Source organism: Stegodyphus dumicola, chromosome 1 (genome assembly GCF_044657685.1).
Source record: "Stegodyphus dumicola isolate Sdum_Otavi_A_Nest chromosome 1, ASM4465768v1".
Lineage (NCBI taxonomy): Eukaryota > Metazoa > Arthropoda > Arachnida > Araneae > Eresidae > Stegodyphus > Stegodyphus dumicola.
Genome location: NC_140768.1, coordinates 222,541,373 through 222,560,995, shown reverse-complemented (window position 1 = coordinate 222,560,995; position 19,623 = coordinate 222,541,373). Strand labels below are relative to the sequence as shown.

The 19,623-nt window shown below is 33.8% G+C and overlaps 1 protein-coding gene across 1 annotated transcript in view; it reads left to right on the top strand.

Annotated features, from left to right (window-relative positions):
- LOC118184848 (corticotropin-releasing hormone-binding protein-like) overlaps positions 1–19,623 on the top strand; it is a 189,327-nt gene that overhangs the window by 118,796 nt on the left and 50,908 nt on the right. The window contains exons 2-4 of the mRNA XM_085825994.1: positions 833–905; positions 17,818–17,978; positions 18,381–18,591. Of these exons, the coding sequence (XP_085682120.1) occupies positions 833–905; positions 17,818–17,978; positions 18,381–18,591 (445 nt within the window). The remainder of the gene's footprint in view (positions 1–832; positions 906–17,817; positions 17,979–18,380; positions 18,592–19,623) is intronic.

Genomic DNA, 19,623 nt, shown 5'->3' with positions numbered 1-19,623 from the left:
TCATATTTTTAATGCTGCAGAGAAAGTAATCAAGAGTATTTTGAAACAAAAATTTTATGTTAAAGATCTTTAACTTTTCTTCTTTTCTACAAAAAAAAAAAAAAAAAAAAGTTAACGCTTACGGTTGAAAGTAAAATTTTCACGATAGTCTTTTTCATTTTATATATCAGTCACTACTCTGCGTTTGCAAAAATAAAGTTATTTGAATACGAGTCAAATACTGAGGAAAAGCTTTTGCTTGCGCTTAGCACCGTTGACATGATTGCCGGAACGTAATTTAAAATTTCTACTTCTTTGTGAAATAAGTTATTCGTTGGACATTCATTGCTGTCATCTCAGATTTCCCGTTGGGACGTCGTATGACGAACGTTAAACGTTAAGTGCTCAAGCAGCAATATTTCATTGAAAGGGACAACGTTACCGCGTTAATATCGGCAATACTTTGATAGATAAACTGTGCTATGTTATTTTTAGTGGTCAAATAATTTACAAATGCGAAATTTCGTAAATATTAAGATTGAACAAATTTGGGAATAGTTTGAATTTCAAGAAGATTTAATGGAAGGAGCGAGAATGAAGTTGGAATTCCATAAATGTTTTGATTTTGCAAACTGGAAACATTGCCGTTTCGATGATCTTCCTTTTAGTATATTATTGTAACATACATTATATTTAACGTGTTGAATGCAAGTAAATGAATGAGTTTAACGTATTGTATATTAAGATTACTTTTAACCTTGATATACCATTAATGTAACATTAAGTTATTTAAAAATTCGCTTATGTACAAGAATATTTTATGAAAGATTGTAAAATAACAGTTCTGTTTCAGTTCGATGATGACAGATTAGAAGCAGCACTCAGTCTTCAAGATGCTGTTCAGTTGGAATTGGACGAAACAGGACGTAAGTTGAGCATCTAACCCTTATTTTCAATTTTAATATTATTTCTGCCTTTTTGCCCATACAGATCTTTTCAGGCAGCAGTGTTTTAAGATTATAGAACTTCATTATTGTTTTTTTTAAGGTGAAACGCAATCTACGGAAAATTCATTTATGCTGAATTAATTCCGGTGTATTAATTTTCTTCCTAAAACTGAAATTTATTTTCCAAAATCGATTATCTTATCCTTCTTATTTATAATGAAGTTCTGGCAGTGACTGATTCAATACGAAATTGCATCTGAAAAAAAAGATTGAATATAAAATTGCATACGTATTTTAAGCATATACTTATATTTTTAAAACTTTAGTTCTTTTAAAATAAATATACAGGAAAAAAATTTAATCGATTATGCAGTTAAAAATAAATTATACTTTCAACGGCTTCGACGTGATGGTAAATTTGTTTTTGAATCATATAAAATAAAGTACGACGTAACATAATCAATCTCGTATAAAGGTTTTCATAAAGTACAATAAAATCGTACGTTTGTGCTATTATTTATGTATTTATCACCAAATACTCAATCAGTAAAAAGCTGATTTTAACCAAACCGAACATCTTGGGTTTTCGGAACTACTGAAACTATAGTGTTTTAATTGATGCTGTACTGTTTTGATACTATACCGTTTATAATTTAGTTAAACAATGTTTCACAGTGCCATGTTTTTGAAAAGCAAGTAAATAAAATACAAAGAATAATTTTAGGAAGTCTTTAATTTTGCTTTTTCAAAAAAAGCATATTCGGAAATCTTTTTGAGTGTCTATAGATATTATACTGTGTTGAGAAAAATAATTACACTGCTAGAACAGAGGCCATTATCAGTAATAGTCTGAGGTCAACTAGACAGAGATGCATGATGATTGGTCCAATTTAGGAATTACTTTTTAGTGCTCTTGGATATTGCATTATTATTTGAACATTTTGTATTATTTACAAAAATAACTTAATTTTTAAATGCTAATTACCTGCGTAATTTAATGCATTTTCATTTATTTTCATTGATAGAGGAAGTGTTTTAATTAATATATTTTTTTGTGCCCATTGGATCTGATGGCATCAGAAACTGTCGAATTTGAGAACTGTTCTAAAATCGTTAAACTTTACACCTAGTGGCAGTAGTGAGCCTCAGCTGAGTGTAAAAGCAATGAAACACACACACACAAACAAAATATTAACTGAATTTTCTTCTTCCCATGACTTGTGATCGCATATTAAAATAATACAAGCACAAATGTAAGTCTTTTCGATTTTCAGTTACTGGTTGGAATGTGCAACAATCTAACTGGCTATAATACCTATAGGCCTCTACTCCAGGCTATAACACTTTTGTCTGACAACCTATCTCTAAATTAAAATCACACTTATCAATCACATATCATACCATTCACGTGTTGATTTAACGCATTTATAAGATTTATTCCCGTATTTATTTAATTTCATCATATTTTTCTCATTTACGGTACTGAAAGAAGATAAGAGAGTATTGTTTGAAAAATATCCGTATTTGTCTCAAATATTATTTCTGAAGTATCTTTGAAGTAATCAATTAAACATACTGCTATCTTGTATTGCTTAGACAGCCGCTAGTCTTGCCCTTAATTTTTATTCCATATCATGCCAATGTCTGAGGGAAGACATATTTCGCTTTAGCTAGAAAATTTAAGTAATATTTTACGAGTAAGCAGATTTTTTATTGCGTTTTCAATGAAATTTGAGAGAATTCTGTGTTTTATTACTGGCGTGAGTTTCTATACGAAACAAACACATTCAGAAATTATAATCAAAATATTCTATACAGGTACATTTTGCTACATAACTATATGATTTTCGAGCCGCTTCCATAAAGAAGCAGACCGCGATGCATTTTGGCCAAAGCTATTCGTTTTGCAACATTTCTGGTATACGCAGTACGATGTGATTATATTCCAGGCTGATACTGTACAAAGGATACATGCTAATTTAATTATATTCAAGTAATTCACTATGGTCTTACGTTGAGGAATTATTTTATATTTTTAATACATTAGAATTTATTTAATAGCTAGCTAAATATTAACTATTTTTTGTGTCATACATTCGCTTCGTTATGATATTGTTTGATCTCTCTGCAAATTCAGCTTCGAACTTATTTTTCGTGCTCTTAATGAAATCCTTTGTTAACTTTCGAAGATCTTATTTTAGATAGTAATTCTTGAGGAACTTATAACTGTCATCATCAGTAGGGTTACAACACGATGCCCAATTAATTTTGACATCGGAATTTCACGTAATAGGATTGTTTGCGAAGTCAAACTGCAGAAATCACGCAAGGAAAGAAAATAACTAACTAAATCATCCACAGTCACTTATTTTTGGAAGAATAATAATATTTTTTTATTTCAATATACCTGAAATTATCTAAAACGTATACTTCTTAAATTTTGAATTATGTTTTCTAAGCCTTCCATATTCATAAAAATTTATATTTAGTTAGAATCTTAATTTTGATTAAATTTTCCTCTAGGCCTTTAAAACTGTAGCCTTATAGTTAAATTCCCTCTTTTTCCACGGATGGCCATACATCCTTCAGTGTATTTTGATTATTTGTCCCGGTTTTGGCCCACGTCCACATACTAAACTTTTGCTACTCGAAGTCTGGATTTGCAAAGCATTCAAACGCTTTGCCTGTGGAAAAGAATGCCTTCGTGGAGAATATTTTATGGGAAGCGGCTTCATATTCACATAATATATCGCGGAATGCCCCAAGAAGTCCACCAGTTGCGAGAATCTGAATCGTGGTCGAAGTACTAGTGTTTAGGGATTTTATCGCTCAATCACTCAGGTTCTTGAAGAAGTGTAAATTCATCACCTGATTCTCTAGAAATCTCTGGAGCTTCATGCAAAACAGCACGTAAAGCTGATTTTTGCTTATTTTGATATTTATCTCAGGCACGAGTTCCTTCTCAGTATATATATATGTGATATAAATTCCAGAAGACGTTTGTAGATAGAATTATGTAAGCTATTATTTCCACTAAAATATATAATAAATTATTTTCTTCCGTTTAGTGCATTATTTATGATATGCATTTTAATGGCTTATTGTATTGTACATTTCCTTGTATGAAGTAAAGGAAGTATTGTAATCGCGAAATATTTCGGGTATGATATTTCAATGAAAATATCAATTTTGTCCACTTTCGAATCCATTTGAATGATGCTTTTGCGTGACATCTGTACACACGTCAGAATAAAGGACTCTTTTTTTCCAAATCGGGTTATAAAATGGAATAAAAATGGATTCAAGAGAGATTTTTTCATGATGTATTTATCTCGCATAACTCAAAAAACGAGTAGCCGTAGAACATTGAAATTTTATAGATGGGACTGCAATAACACGCAGTTGTGGAGCTCCCTTTTTGGCTGCAATCGGCCGCACCAAACGTATATATATCTATATGTAATAATATGACTTGGTGAAAGAAATTTGCAAAGGATTGACGATGGTTCTCTGTATTAAAACTTGAAGAGGCTTAGTTAGAAAGATGACATTCCTAGACAGATATGTAACAGAAACAAGCTTAGAAATAATAAACAGCAGGAATTTTGATGACACAGAAATGGTGATCCATAATGAATAGAAGACTGGCAGCCGAGGCACATTAAATCTTCATTTTATTTTCATTAAACATTTTACACCCACAAACAACTTGGCAAATTATTTGCGCCTATTTCAAGATGTTTAAATTTTTGATAACTTCGCAGCAAGAAGGAAGCAGCAGACAGCAGTCTAGCTAGGCCGAAGCAAGTATATGTGTTATGTTCAGGGTGAAATCTTAAATCAGACTGAGTTAGTTTTGGTTCTCAATGCATTTTGATTGGATAATTAGTACTGCTGTAAAATGATTATTGGCTGTTTAATTTTGGTTCCATTTACATCATCCGAATTATGTAAAAGTCATGTGCCATGGATTAATCTCGAAATGACGCAGTGCAAATAGAATAGAGATTACTATTTTTTGACTACAGAGGGAAAATTAATATACGTTGCTAATTTAAATTATAATTTATCTTATGCATATATTTTTTTAATTTTTTGTTACACACACATATATATCAATACCCACTCTTTTACGGCTCAATTTTTGTTTTCTGTTGTTGGTAAACTGCGCATTTTTTGCTTTAAAAGTGATTAAATTATGTTTTTCTTATATTCCAGTTAAGTGTTTTATGTCTTTATGTAATATGCATGTAATAATTTCAGAATTATCCACAATTTAAAAGTTAGCCTAACAAGGCTGCCATTTATTTACATGTAAAACTATTAGTAGAATAGTGAGTTAAATCAATTTATGCTCCAAATTTAGTGTCTTTTTTCCCAGTTGCATCAAAAATAAACTTCCAGTTATGTTTTTCTATATCTTTCAATTTTTAATGAAAATATTTTCAATCTTTGTATATTTTTGCTTTGCCGCGAAGTGAGAACTGAATTAATTGAATGAGAAATATATCTCTAATGAAATTCTAACACAAGATTATGAAATGCAGAAAAAATTTGTATAATTTAATGGGCCGTACAAGGAAGTCATGTGGTGTCCAAGTTAGATATTTTATAATTGTACTTTATTGCTATATTTTGATCTCAATTATACGCTGTCAATGATGAATTTGTAGTCATTATTAAATCAAAAGATTAAGCATGAAAGAAAATCTGAGCATCATTCACAGAATGAAGAAATTTATTTGAATATTCACCTAAAAGGAATTTTTCAGAGAGAAACGCTTTTTTTCTCCCCTCTGCTTTAGACTGCAACACATTTTTGAAAATATGTAGAAAATTGCTCGATTAATATATTTTATTTTTCTGTTTTTAAAAGAGGGCGAAACGTTTGTTTTACAATCAATGAAAATTTCAAAATTTTATATCTGTCAGTGTTTTAGACCAAGACAAGAGAAATACGTAAAACATAAAATTAGGAGACAAACAATCTTATGTTTGCCTTAGATTTTATTCAATACTCTTTCGATTTCGAAGGCAAGCAGATACGGATCCCTCTTCATCAGAAGCAAAGAAATCTGCCAAAATATGTCAAAAATCTGCGCAGATTTCTTTACTCCTGATGAAGAGGGACCTATGCCTGGTTGTCCTCAAAATCGATAGAATTTTGTCTAAAACCTACGCCAACTTCCTAATCTTACATTTTTACATGTTGAGATTTTAAAATTATACACGTTTAATAGTCTAAAAAAATCGAGTGATTTTTAAAAAATTGCCAAAAATTCAGAATTTAAGTGAAATTTTCATACAAGTTTCACTGAAAATATTTCTTCCGCTTTGGTTAGTTCGTTAAATGAAGATTGCGAAAAATCGTTAAAACATCAAATGAAAAATTTAAATCGAATTTAAAGAAATCGCTTCACCACACTCTCGTCGACCAACAATGCATGTACAAATTTCGAGTGAGTCAAGTTAAAAAATAAGTTTGTAAAAACTGCTCTTTTTTACAATTTTCACAAAGATGTGTTAATATATTTATGTGCTTACACGATGCATTATCATTAATATTTCTCAACTGAGTATACATATCTTATAAATATGGTATATATTCCACCCAAATCCTTAAAATAAATATTTCCCAAGTCAAATAATTTAGCATTATGTTATTAAAACTGACTGACATAACGGGATGTAGTAAAAGACATTAAATCTCTTGAAACTCTTCAAGTAATAAAAGCTTGCATCAGAATTTAATTATCCAGGAAATTCTTTTCCAATTAAGACAATTAAATAAAACATCTTACATTTAGTTAATAAGGATTTCACGGATAATTAGCGGAGCTTTCAAGTGGAATTTCGAACCGATGCTTTTACAAATTTTCTAATTGCATTAGAAATAAGTCTGTCGCGTTTAATTTATGATAGCTTTATTTAAATGAAAACTGTTTTAGGAGAAATTGATTTATGAATGGAAGTTATGTCTTCAAACAAAAGAAACTTCTAAAATTCAATTACTGTTTTACTTTCCTCAGAAATTCGGAATGCCAAATTTCTTACTAACAGTAACAGACAAACAAATTAGTATTTAAAAACATTTTGAGGCAGTAATATTTTAATAAATATACAGGAATAATGTTTTTTGCTTTTCTCTTTTTGAAAGTGCAGTTAATTTTGTTTTCTCTTATTAAAAATGGAGTTAATTTTGCTTTCTCCTTTTGAAAATGGAGGTGTTCTTTTACATTATTATAGAAGCAAATGAAAGTCTTTCATAATATATTTTGCATTATAGAAGTAACACGACGAGCAGTATGATAATGATAATAGAATTGCAAGAGCTAGTACGGAACGCATGCTAGCGGCTTTATTAACAGAATACCATTGGTACAAAAAACTGTCTGGTCAACAGGAAGAACAACAAACTAAAGAGACTTGGTAAGGCATATGGATATTTCCTCTAAAGTATCCCGCCCATTTTTAATGGAATTTAAACCAAAAAACATGCTGGCAAATGAATTCTGTGGATATCTCGCTTTGCAGGAGCTCCTCAACAGTATGATCCTGTTTCGCCGTACATTGTCATCCATAAAACAAAGTCGAGACCAATGACACCCCGGAAAAGACGCATGTGGAGAGGATAACTCCATCCGTTCATCACTATGCCCCTCATACAAGTAGGCTAGTACCACCCCATCGGTCTCTTTACCTGATGTAAATGTGATAAATGCGTGTACCTTCCTCTGTCCGTATCAGCTGACGCCGAGAAGCGTTTTTCAGATTGAAATGACCCTCATCGGTAAAGTGGACGTATCTCCATTGATGGGGTGCCCAGTCTTCGTATTCTCTACATCACTATAAACGGTGCCGCCGATGGGCAGTTCTTACAGGTATGCAGCGCTCAGGATGGCGGGCAAATAGACAACATTTAAGGCTGCTATAACACGTTGGTTTGTTTCGGAAGAACAACTGTTAGGAACAATTTTTCTGCTTTGTCACAACAGCCAATCACCATAAATCGCTTTGGGGTTAACACAGGGAAAACTGGTTCCCCATTACAAACAAGCTGATAGCATTCGAAGCTGATTGGTTGAAAACGAACAACTTGCAATTTTTTTGGAAAGGAAGGTAAAAGTCGCACGTTTTTCTTTCAATAGTAAACCAAGCAGAAAAATTGTCCGAAACAGTTGCTCGTGTGAAAGAAACGCCGTGTGATATGGGCCTAAGAAGACGTCTGGCTAGAGTAAACCGGGACACCTGTCGTTCGGTTGCCCTTCGCAACATTTGAGCAATGTGCCCACTGTCTGATTTCGATCGCTTTTCGCCTGCGCAGCGTTAATCTTGTTCATCAGTCACAGTTGGTTTCTTTGGCGTACCATCATCAACCTTTCTTAAAGCTGTTCCATGTCGTCTGGAAGGCTTTCCAAAGTCGTAAAGCAACACTCTTATCAATCAACTTTTGGATGACAAATGTCAAACTACGCCTTTCCTCAAGTTTGCCGATTCTTCTACCACGTATAAAGGTATCTTGATATTATTTTGTAGCCACACTGCACGAACAGTCTCACTTTAATGCCTGGAAAATGCCTTTTCTTTCTTCTTCATTTCAAGTTGTCTTCCACCACTCGAACTGATTCCTCGCATTACGTGTTTGCCCTGATGTATCTTCTGACGTGATGGTGCTAATATTTGTATATGCATCACCTTTCTACCGAGTTGGCTTTTTATTGTACTGATCACAATAAAGCTGTTTTCAACAATTTCATGGTTGCATGTAGAAAAACGAAGTTGTTGCTTAAGTTTTGCGCTCTAGTATATTTAACCTAAAAAGCAAAACAAAATACAAATTCATTAAAAATATCACAGGTTTGTAACAGACCTATTTAAGTGTAATTGAACTATTTTATTCACGCCATGAACTCATGAACTGTAACCGAACTATTTTATTTAAACGCCATCTCGTGGCGATATGAAAAAAAACGTCAGTCGACCTCCAGCCGCCATGATGAAAGCTTACTATGTTATGTTATTCTCAATGTTTGATGTTCCATTTCGTTTATGTTTCATTTTTATATATATTTCTTTTGTTTGTAACCGTTCCTGTGTGCTCTGTTAATAAATCCTTTTAAAGCTAGCCGGCATTAGTGTCTATTGAGGAACGGCTACATCACATTGGCGCCCAACGAAATTTGAATCCAAAATGGCGCAACAAAATGTTTAAAATTTCTGTTTGGCTTTAACAAGCCCTTACTCCCGAATCTAACTTTTAGTTGCTGGAGATCGGCTCAGTTTCTTTTCAGGTGTGGACTACTAGTCAAAAATTCTGGAAACCAATTCTGGAATTAAAATTGTCATACCGTGCTGCTAGCACATCGAATCATCAACTGGACAATTTCAACGGAAAAGATAAGTTTCGTTTACATTATTGTTTAATCTGAGTTTAAAGTTCTTTTAAACTGATTATTTATTATAAGCTGCTTCTTAAAGCAAATGTAAATTCTTTATCGAAATCTCATTTATTGATACTACATAAGAGTACTAAAGGAAAGCAAACGGCTTTCTGTTAACCAAACGTTATTTCTTGAATTGTAATTTGTTATTTTAAAATGTTAATGCGCATAGTAAATTAATTTGTGAATAATATTGTTTCACTGAATACATGTTTTGATGTTAAAGTTTGAATATATTCATGGACGTTGTTCATTAGAATTTATTAGTTTCGCTTCTGCATACAGCAGCAGATGTTTTCCCCCCGCGGAAATGTTTAGACTAGCGATGATTTATGATGTGTTTACGTCAAATCTTTTATTATTTTTATTTCTTTTGAGTGCTGTTGTTCCTTATTAAATGTTTTATTCTACATAAAATAAAATATTGTACTTGTTGATTTATCTTTCGACGAACATTTTGAGAAAATGATTATAGTATAATACTTTAAGAAAATACGATTGTTTTCTTTTAATGAATGCATGTCTTGAAAATATTTCTTGAAGCGAAAGAAAATAATTATGAATAAAATCGAATGACTATTTAAATAAAGTAAAAGAGTTTACTAAGTGTGTGTTGCTTAATCAGCTTAATATTTTGTTAAGATTAAGATTTCGAAGAATTCAGCTTAAATATAAAAGCTTATGGTAAGACATTTATGTATATTTTGTATGTTTTGCTAAGTAGTAAACAATTTTTGAGCAATTTATTATATGTTATTTTTTTGATACAAGTTGAATTTATGAGGGTATTTTATGATATTTTTACGACTCCGAAATAATAAACTTTGTGAGTATTATTGTTTACATTTATAAATACTGTTTAATAGTGGTATATAAATGTACGAGTAACATTGTTTACATTCATACATGCTGTTTAATAGGGGTATATACATTTTACTTAAAGGTATAATTATTAATTCTAAAATACTGTATTGTGAATAAAATCGAAATAACAACAAATTCAACTTCATCTTTTCCCTCCCCCTGACCTCTCATATAATTATGGCTTACCTTGCCAAAGCACGAAAAGAGGATTTAAAATCTCTCGCTGCAGAACTGGGTCTCACTGTAAACGACACTATGCGAGTAATAGATCTTAAAGATCTTATTGTCAATTCTGACACTTATGATGAGGCTTTTACCAGGAATCTTCTGGAAACTTTAATCGAAACTAGACAACAAAAACAACGTGAAAGCAACGATCTGGAGACACGTCAAAGAAAAGAACAAGGACTTTTATTAGAATTGGAACGTTTAAAATTAAACCTGGCAGCTGCTAGCTCAAACCCTAACTATGCCGCCTTTGCTTCAAATGCAGCTATTGGAACAAATATTCAACACCTAATCCCTAAATTTACAGGAACTTCTGACATTGCAACCTACCTGCAAATTTTTGAAAGACAATGTGAGAAAGTTAATATAAAACAAATAGATTACATCACTCATCTCCTACCTCTTCTGCCTATAGACATTTCGCAAATTATTTTAAGAGAACCAAAAGACAAATTAGAAGATTATTCTTACATCAAGAAGATTCTGCTACAAAGATTCAAATTAAATGCTGAATCATTTCGAATTAAACTTACTACATACCAAAAACACCCTGGGTCTTTATGGAAAGATTTTACTTACGAATTAAACAATTATCTCGAAGAGTGGCTCCATAGTCTCGATGTTACAGACTTTGAATCACTCAAAGACTTGGTCCTGACGGATCAGCTTAAAAGAAGAGTCAGTAGTGACGTTAAGGAGCATTTTATTGATACTTGGGGGAAAATAAAGAGTTCATCTGAATTAGTACAGAAATTGGATGATTATGAAGCTGTACGTGTTAAAAATACGAACTATAAAACTGAACTTCCTGGCAGGCGGAACTATTCTTACAAACCGACTAATCCATCCAAACACAAAGTAGAAAATCGAACAAGGGACATACAGGGAACTCATAAAACCTTTTCAAATCGTGTTCAGCAACAAACAGAGGAAAAGCGACCTCCTTTAACATGCTATGGGTGCGGAAAAGCTGGTTTTATCAAGTCTAAATATCCAGACTGTAACCCCCCCAAAGACTTCAAATTCATCAAATTTTGGCACTATCCAAATACGATCCTGTTTATCTTCCACTCGGACTGCTGTATTTCCAATTAGTATTGGTGGTGTTTCCGGTACAGCTTTCGCCGACACTGGTGCTAGTCACTCAATTGCAAGTGAATCCCTCTATCATATTCTGCAGAAACAAGATGCAGTATTTGAAAAGACAACACTAGAGGTGTCTTTCGCTGATGGTTTGGTATCTGAAAAAGAAGTACTTCGCACCGAACAAATTATTCTTCTCGAAGGCAGAGAGTTCAAAACTCCGCTCCTTGTGTTGCCTGATGCCAAAAATAACTCGACTCTGTTAGGAACTGACTTTCTTCAAAAAGCTAAAATTGTTTTAAATCTTGCTGAAAATAGGTGGAACTTTTCTGATGAACCTCGAAGAAAATATAGCTTCGTGAAACCTCATCAATCCCAAGTACTGGAAGAAACCCCAGTTGTTGTAAACAACTGCCGACTACGAGAAAATGAAGGACAACAGTTAACTACAGCCCAACGGCTTGCAACTGATGCTTTGCTTAACAAATATCACACTGTCTTCAAAGTAGGGGGAGAAGCCACTCCATTCATTGAACACCATATTAACACAAGAAACAGCCCCCCTGTTTCAGTCCCTCCATATCGGATGAGCCCAAGTAAGAAAGAACTGTTGAAAAAGGAACTTGATTTCCTTCTAAAACAAGGTATCATAAAAGAATGTGAAAGCCCCTATGCCTCTCCTGTAGTTCTGATTCCCAAGTCAAATGGAAAAGTACGGTTATGCATTGATTATCGTAACCTAAATGCTCAAACCGTTCCAGACACTTATCCTTTGCCACGTATAGATGATTTGTTGAGTGAAGCAAAACCGACACCTTATATGTCAACTATTGATTTGAGATCCGGTTATCATCAGGTGAGAGTAGCTGAAGAAGATCAAAATAAGACTGCTTTTGTTTGCCCTTTTGGTACATATAAATTTACCCGAATGCCCTTCGGATTGAGAAACGCTCCTGCCACTTTTTCTAGATTGATAGATAGGTTCCGTTCTGGACTTAATAATGTGTTTGCTTTGACATATTTAGATGATATCATCGTGCTGTCATCTAGCTTCGAAAAGCACCTTTCTGACTTAGAACAAGTTTTCCAACGTCTATCGTTATTCAAGCTCAATGCTAATCGTGAGAAGTGCCACTTCTGTTGTGAAAAAGTGAAATATTTAGGGCATTACATTACTAAGCATGGTATAGCTGTTGATCCACACAAGACTGCTGCCATTGCAGACATGCCATCGCCGAAAACTGTTAAGCAAGTGCAATCGTTCGTACAAACGTGTTCCTGGTATCGTCGATATATTCCAAATTTTTCTCAAATAGCCAAACCGTTAACGGATTTAACAAAGAAGAAAGCGCTGTGGAAGTGGGAAGCACAACAAGAAAATGCTTTCCAAGAGATGAAATCCAAATTAATTAGCCCGCCGATTCTTAAGCAAGCTGATGGAACGAAGTCTTTTATCATTCGCACAGATGCTAGCAATGTAGCCATTGGAGCAGTGTTGCTACAAAGGGAGAAAAATGACGAACACCCTATAGAATATGCCAGCCGCTTGCTGACTGCATCAGAACGAAACTATTCCACCATAGAAAAAGAAGCCTTAGCAGTAGTATGGGCACTCAACAAATTTAGAGGATATGTTGAAAGCCAGTCTATCACAATCACCTCTGACCACCAACCATTGAAATGGCTGATGTCTTTAAAGTCACCAACTGGTAGGCTCGCAAGATGGGCCTTACAAATCCAATCCTACAATCTGACTATCAATTACATTCCTGGACGATTGAACTTTTTTTGCTGATCTATTGTCTCGTCCTATTTGTGAACACTCAAGTACAGATTCTTGTCAAGTATGTGCTGTCTCTGTTGAAATACCTACTATTAGCCCTGCAGAATTAAGACAATCACAGCTAGAAGATGATGATCTTCGGAAGATCATCGAAACTTTTGAGAGTCCAGAGAAAGAAGCAGACTGTGCAACTTGGACTGGAAGAGGCTACGTTATGAACAGAGGAGTTTTGTACCGATATTCCCCTGATTCAGAAGAGGAAGAAGCTCAACTAGTTATACCTCAAAAAAGAAAAGCAGAAATCTTGAAAGAATATCATGATTCGCCAACGGCCGGTCACTATGGATCTGAAGGAACATTTTATCGAATAGCAAAAAGATACTACTGGGTTGGAATGAGAAAGGATGTAGCAGAATATGTCAAAAGCTGTCTCGAATGCTGTCGTTATAAAGCCAGTAATCAAAAGCCATCTGGCTTACTTCAAACTCCAGTCTATGCTCAACGTTTTGAAACCTTGTCAATTGATCTTTTCGGTCCCCTTCCTGAAACACCGTCTGGGGGAAAAGGGATTTTTATTGTGCAGGACTGTGCTACGAAGTGGACAGAACTATTTGCTTTAAAGGAAGCCACGGCCAGAGAATGTGCCACTATTCTTTTGGAGGAAGTCGCCCTTCGATTTGGGTTACCCAGGAAAATAATAAGTGTTAATGGTACCCAGTTTACTAGTGCTGTTATGCAACAACTATGCTATATCTTGAACATTGATCAAAGTCTTACTCCTGTCTATCACCCACAATCTAACCCAGTTGAAAGGAAGAATAGAGATCTGAAACCACGTTTATCAATACTTGTTGGTAACGACCATCAGTCATGGAAGGATAAACTGCCAGTAATAAGGTTTGCTTTGAATACAGTCAAATGTGCTTCAACAGGACATTCTGCTGCTTTTCTTCAATTTGCACGAGAGTTACGAACCTTAGATGATGTAAAGCATGATATAAAAGCCGTAATTGAGAACGATAATTTTGTTCCCGAAATTACTCCATATTTGAAACGTTTTGCAAGAAATGTACAACAGGTACGAGAAAGAGTCGAAATGCATCAAGATAAGCAGAAACGATATGCTGACAAAAAACGAAGAGAAACACCGAAATTCGTTCCTGGAGATAAAGTTTGGGTCACCCTCCACCCAATCAGCAAAGGTCCACTGAAGAAAACTGCTAAATTCATGCCCAAGAGAGATGGTCCTTATGTGATAGTGACTACAAGATCTCCAACCACTTATGATATTGCCGATCCTCATTAACCAGACAAAATTCTCGGCAAGTATCATGTTTCAGCCTTGAAACCATATCAAGATCGAAATAAGCAAAACTCAGCTCGTGTAATTCCAGTGGTTCCCTTAAAGAAAAGAGGACGCCCGAAACGTGTAATACCATCCGAATCTGCACCTGTTGCACAAGGTGCTGGTGACGCAAAATCTACTCCTCGTCAAACTGGAGCCCGTCCATCTGATTCTCCGCCCGCTGCACAAAGTAGACAAATGTCAGTTCCTGACTTCTTGCCGAGACGTCTACGAAGTCAGAGGGGGAGGATGTAACAGACCTATTTAAGTGTAATTGAACTATTTTATTCACGCCATGAACTCATGAACTGTAACCGAACTATTTTATTTAAACGCCATCTCGTGGCGATATGAAAAAAATCGTCAGTCGACCTCCAGCCGCCATGATGAAAGCTTACTATGTTATGTTATTCTCAATGTTTGATGTTCCATTTCGTTTATGTTTCATTTTTATATATATTTCTTTTGTTTGTAACCGTTCCTGTGTGCTCTGTTAATAAACCCTTTTAAAGCTAGCCGGCATTAGTGTCTATTGAGGAACGGCTACATCACAGGTTATATTTGTGTATTTTAAAATGTGTATTTTTAGAATGCTAGAAAATTAATGACTGAAATTTGATACTGAATTTGAATTTATTTACTCGAAAATAACATGTATCATTATCATCTACACACAGCAGTTTTACATAATTAAACTGCTCCACAAAGTGATAAACGTTTTGATATGGATGATATTGATTTAAACTTAGGCAAAAGAGCAACCTGAAATCGATGCAGAGTTCGTATATAATTACCAGTTTCAAAGTTTTGTTACCAAAGTCATAACGAAGACATACGCCCTTCTTCATGAGCTTTATTCCTGGAGAAGGGGAACTATTTATACAGTCTAATTAGTTACAATACTTGTTAAATATGATAATTATTCACCAACCGTCTATCAGAAATGCATTCAGTAAAAAATAAGGTTCATTGTACAATGATAATGCAATTTATTTTCACATCAGCTTGTAAGTAAGTAGCACTTTATCGAAAAGTAAACACTTATCTAAGGATGTACTATAATAAGCCAATACAAAACATATTAATGGCATATTAATAAATTAATAGAATTAATACATTGGTGTCATAGACTTTTGAAGTACCAAAATGTGCATACAGAAGCAGACAAATGTTCATTCCTAATAATTTTCTTTTCTGTCGTTTCGTAAAATATTTAGACCTTTTATCTTTGTTTAATTGCAGATACTTTAAAGACATCTATATGCGGGTTAATTTTTTATCGGAATGTTTTATTTTTGAATACCAATTCTAATTCAGTGACAGAATTATTGGTATCAATAGAAATTATCTGATTTCTGAAGTGTCTAAAAGAACACTCTCTTGCTAATTAATTTTATACATTGAATTATTGTCCCCAAATCTTATAGAAATAATCTGTCTTTAAATCATCTGCGAGGAAGACATTTTTTTAAAAAGAAGATCTGATAGTTAAATTAAGATACTAATATACATTATTATATAGGTAATTTTATTGGAAAATGCGTGTACGAGATTTGTTTTTATTTCATGCCCATTATTTCTGGTAGCTCGCTGAGTTGTGCTGGCGGAAAAGTAATTACGATTTTTAGTGTGAAATAAAACTCAGTTCTTTTGTACAAAAAATCAACTTTAAGCAGTCAAATAGTTTTCTAGTCATCTCATCTAGTCTCTAACAGCAAAAAATTCAACCAATGATGTCATCTTTATTATTTTATTATTACTAGGATTTTTACCACTTAAACGTTTTTAAAACTTCAAAATAAATAATAATCTGATGGCGCAAGGTCTGGGTCATATATGGGGTGCGACATCACTTCCCAGCTAAGCTCCAATAATTTTGTACGCGTTGCTGAACATGTGTGAGGTCTCGCATTGTCGCGGTGGAACACGATTCCTTTACCATTTGTTAATTCTGGCCTTTCTCTTTCATTGCTTCCTCCAGTTTCATAAGTTATTGGCTGCAAACATGTGAGTTGATTGTTTGGTTACTTGAACCCAGCTCAAAATACACAACACCCTTGTAATCCTGCCAAACTGAAAGCATGATCCTTTTCTGACGCAAATTAGATTTCAATTTGATTTGTGCTGATTCACCATACTTGGATCATGATTTTTTCGATTAATGTTATTGCAGACGATCCACCTTTCATTAGCAGTGATAATTCGTTTCAAAATAAGGTCGAATGCAATACGCTTGAAATAAATATCGTGTATATTGTTTCGTTGTGTTAAGTAAATTTCTTTTCTCTTCTCAATGCAAGCGCAATCCAAATATTCAGCTTCTTAACGAGCCTAAGACATCTTATGTGATTTTCAATTGTTCTGTGCGATACAATTAACCCTTTTGCATTCTATTAAACTTTTTGAAATTATTATGTTAAAGATTTAGGTATACAATTTTGTAATCTATAACTACGATAATTTTTTACTTTCTAACGCCAGCCATTTTGGCTCTTATGCTGAAAGTTCTTGTGATCAGCAGTATTTGTGAGTAAAGTGTTCAGAATCCTCTAATGTACAATTAAATGTGAGCTTCCACTGACGATCTGGAAAATTGGTTGTATGACGATTCGATTCAATTAAGGCTTTAATTTTATTATCATCTACTTTAGAAGGTCTGCCATAAGATTGGTCACCTGCAAGTGAAAAATCTCCAGAACGAAATTTTATAAATGAATTCTGAAGCATGCATTTTGTTAAGCAATCATCACCATAAACTTCAAAACTTCACATATCTCTTTGGGAACCTCAGCAGCTCACTTGCTTTCATGAAAGCCAAGTGAGCAAAATATGCCGATTTTTTTTTTGTCTTCTATGTTAAAATTGACAGTAAACTAAGTGCTGTTAACAAAAATACACAGAATGTTTTTTGTAGCAGCATAAAAGTTTCGGTTGCCACATTTCAAATGAAAAAAAATGTACAATTGAGAGAAGAAAAAGAAACATAATGCTATCTGTTTGTGCAAACCGAAATTACTTTCTTGCCAACCCCAATACCTTTACAAAATTACTTGATACCTATTATGCACTAGTTGTCATATGCGTATTACTGATATAAACTACAACATTATTTACTTAAAAATTGTATTTTACTTTCTTTACTTTTAGAATGTATCTTTGTGAAATCAGAAGAAGGCTTGTATTCATTCAGGTCACCGGGCACAGGTGAACAAGTCTGTGGTTTATATATCATCGCCGAACCTGACAAGCAAGTAGAATTTGAATTCCAATCATTCGATATATCTTGCACTAAAGGAGGATTACTCAGCGTAATTATTTTTGTTTTTATTCACTTATTTAGAATTTTTTAACTGTTTCCCTAAAATATTTTATCAGTAGTGAAAACTATCAGAGAAACGTTTCTGCTTAAGATATTTATTGCAGATAAATCTTAGGTTTGGATAACATTAAATATTTGAAAATTGTTTATAACTGCCTCGCTGTTTTGCTTCGAAGAATTTTAATTTTTTTGTTTGCGTTACTGACGCAGAAATCAGTAAAACGTTAATGTATTCTTAGGCAAATTCTAAGCAAGATTTGCTTCTTTGCTATTTGGATCTTTTGTTAATTACTTTACTTATTATGTTTTACTTTTACTAAGTAAAATACTTTCTAAGTAGAAGGTTTATTGTTAATTTGAGTAGAGTTATTAGGAATTCTTCTTCTTACAGGTCATAGATGGCTGGGAACTCAATGGACAATTTTTCCCAAGTCCTGAAGATCATCCGATACCAGCAGAAAAACGATTTATTGAATTTTGCGGAAAATCCAAACCTAGAAAATTATTCAAGACCTCTCAAAACGTAGGGCTGCTAGAGTTTCGAGTGCCTACTAAAGGACAAGGGTACACTGTCTCAGTCAAGTTTCACTCCAACCCGAAACGTAAGATTTTCTTTTCTCCAGTAAGCAACAGATAAATTATATTGACAGAATAGTTGCATATTTGTTAAAGATTTAGGTATACAATTTTGTAATCTATAACTACGATAATTTTTTACTTTCTAACGCCAGCCATTTTGGCTCTTATGCTGAAAGTTCTTGTGATCAGCAGTATTTGTGAGTAAAGTGTTCAGAATCCTCTAATGTACAATTAAATGTGAGCTTCCACTGACGATCTGGAAACAATCAGTTGAAACAGACAATCATTTGATGTCAAAATCTTGTTTTTAAGCAAATATAAAACCCATCATTATTAGCAGCCTCTTGCCATCTACAAAACGGAAAGGGAACTTGAACGGAGGAGTACAGTCGCCTTAGCACAAGTCGAACTGCCACGAATATTGAAGTTGTCCGTCAAGATCGTCGATTAGCGATTAGAACGCTTGCAAAGCATTTAATCATTGATAAAGAAGCTATCCATAGATTAATTAGTGCCAATTTAGGAAAACGGAAATTATATGAACGTTTTATTCCGCATTCACCAACAGCAGAACAAAAGAATGATCAAGTAGCCTCTTGTCAGGATATTCTTGATATACGAAGTCGCGATCCAGACTTTAACCCTCCAAGTGTTACGGGTTTAGCCCTGAAATTTCAAAGTTCTTCAAAATGTCATGAATAAGTGATATTTTTTTATTTTAATTAAAAAATGACTCTCTAATTTTGTACATTGATTCCTTTTCTTCCGATATACATTCAAACTGAAACCATATACATTAAAAGCTAGCAGAAATTTTCATGTGTAATGAATATAGAAGGCAACCTTCTATACGGAATTTTCCGGCCGTAACGCTGAAAAACAATCATCACATTCGATGAATGATGGTGTTCCATACGATCCAGAAACGAAAATAGATTACAGAAACCTCGACAAAGCCAAAGAAAATGCTTTTCGGAAAATCGAATGTGAAAACAATGTGTTAAAGTTTTTTCTTTTACTGCAAAGGATTGATTCATCCGGAATTCGTTCCTGAA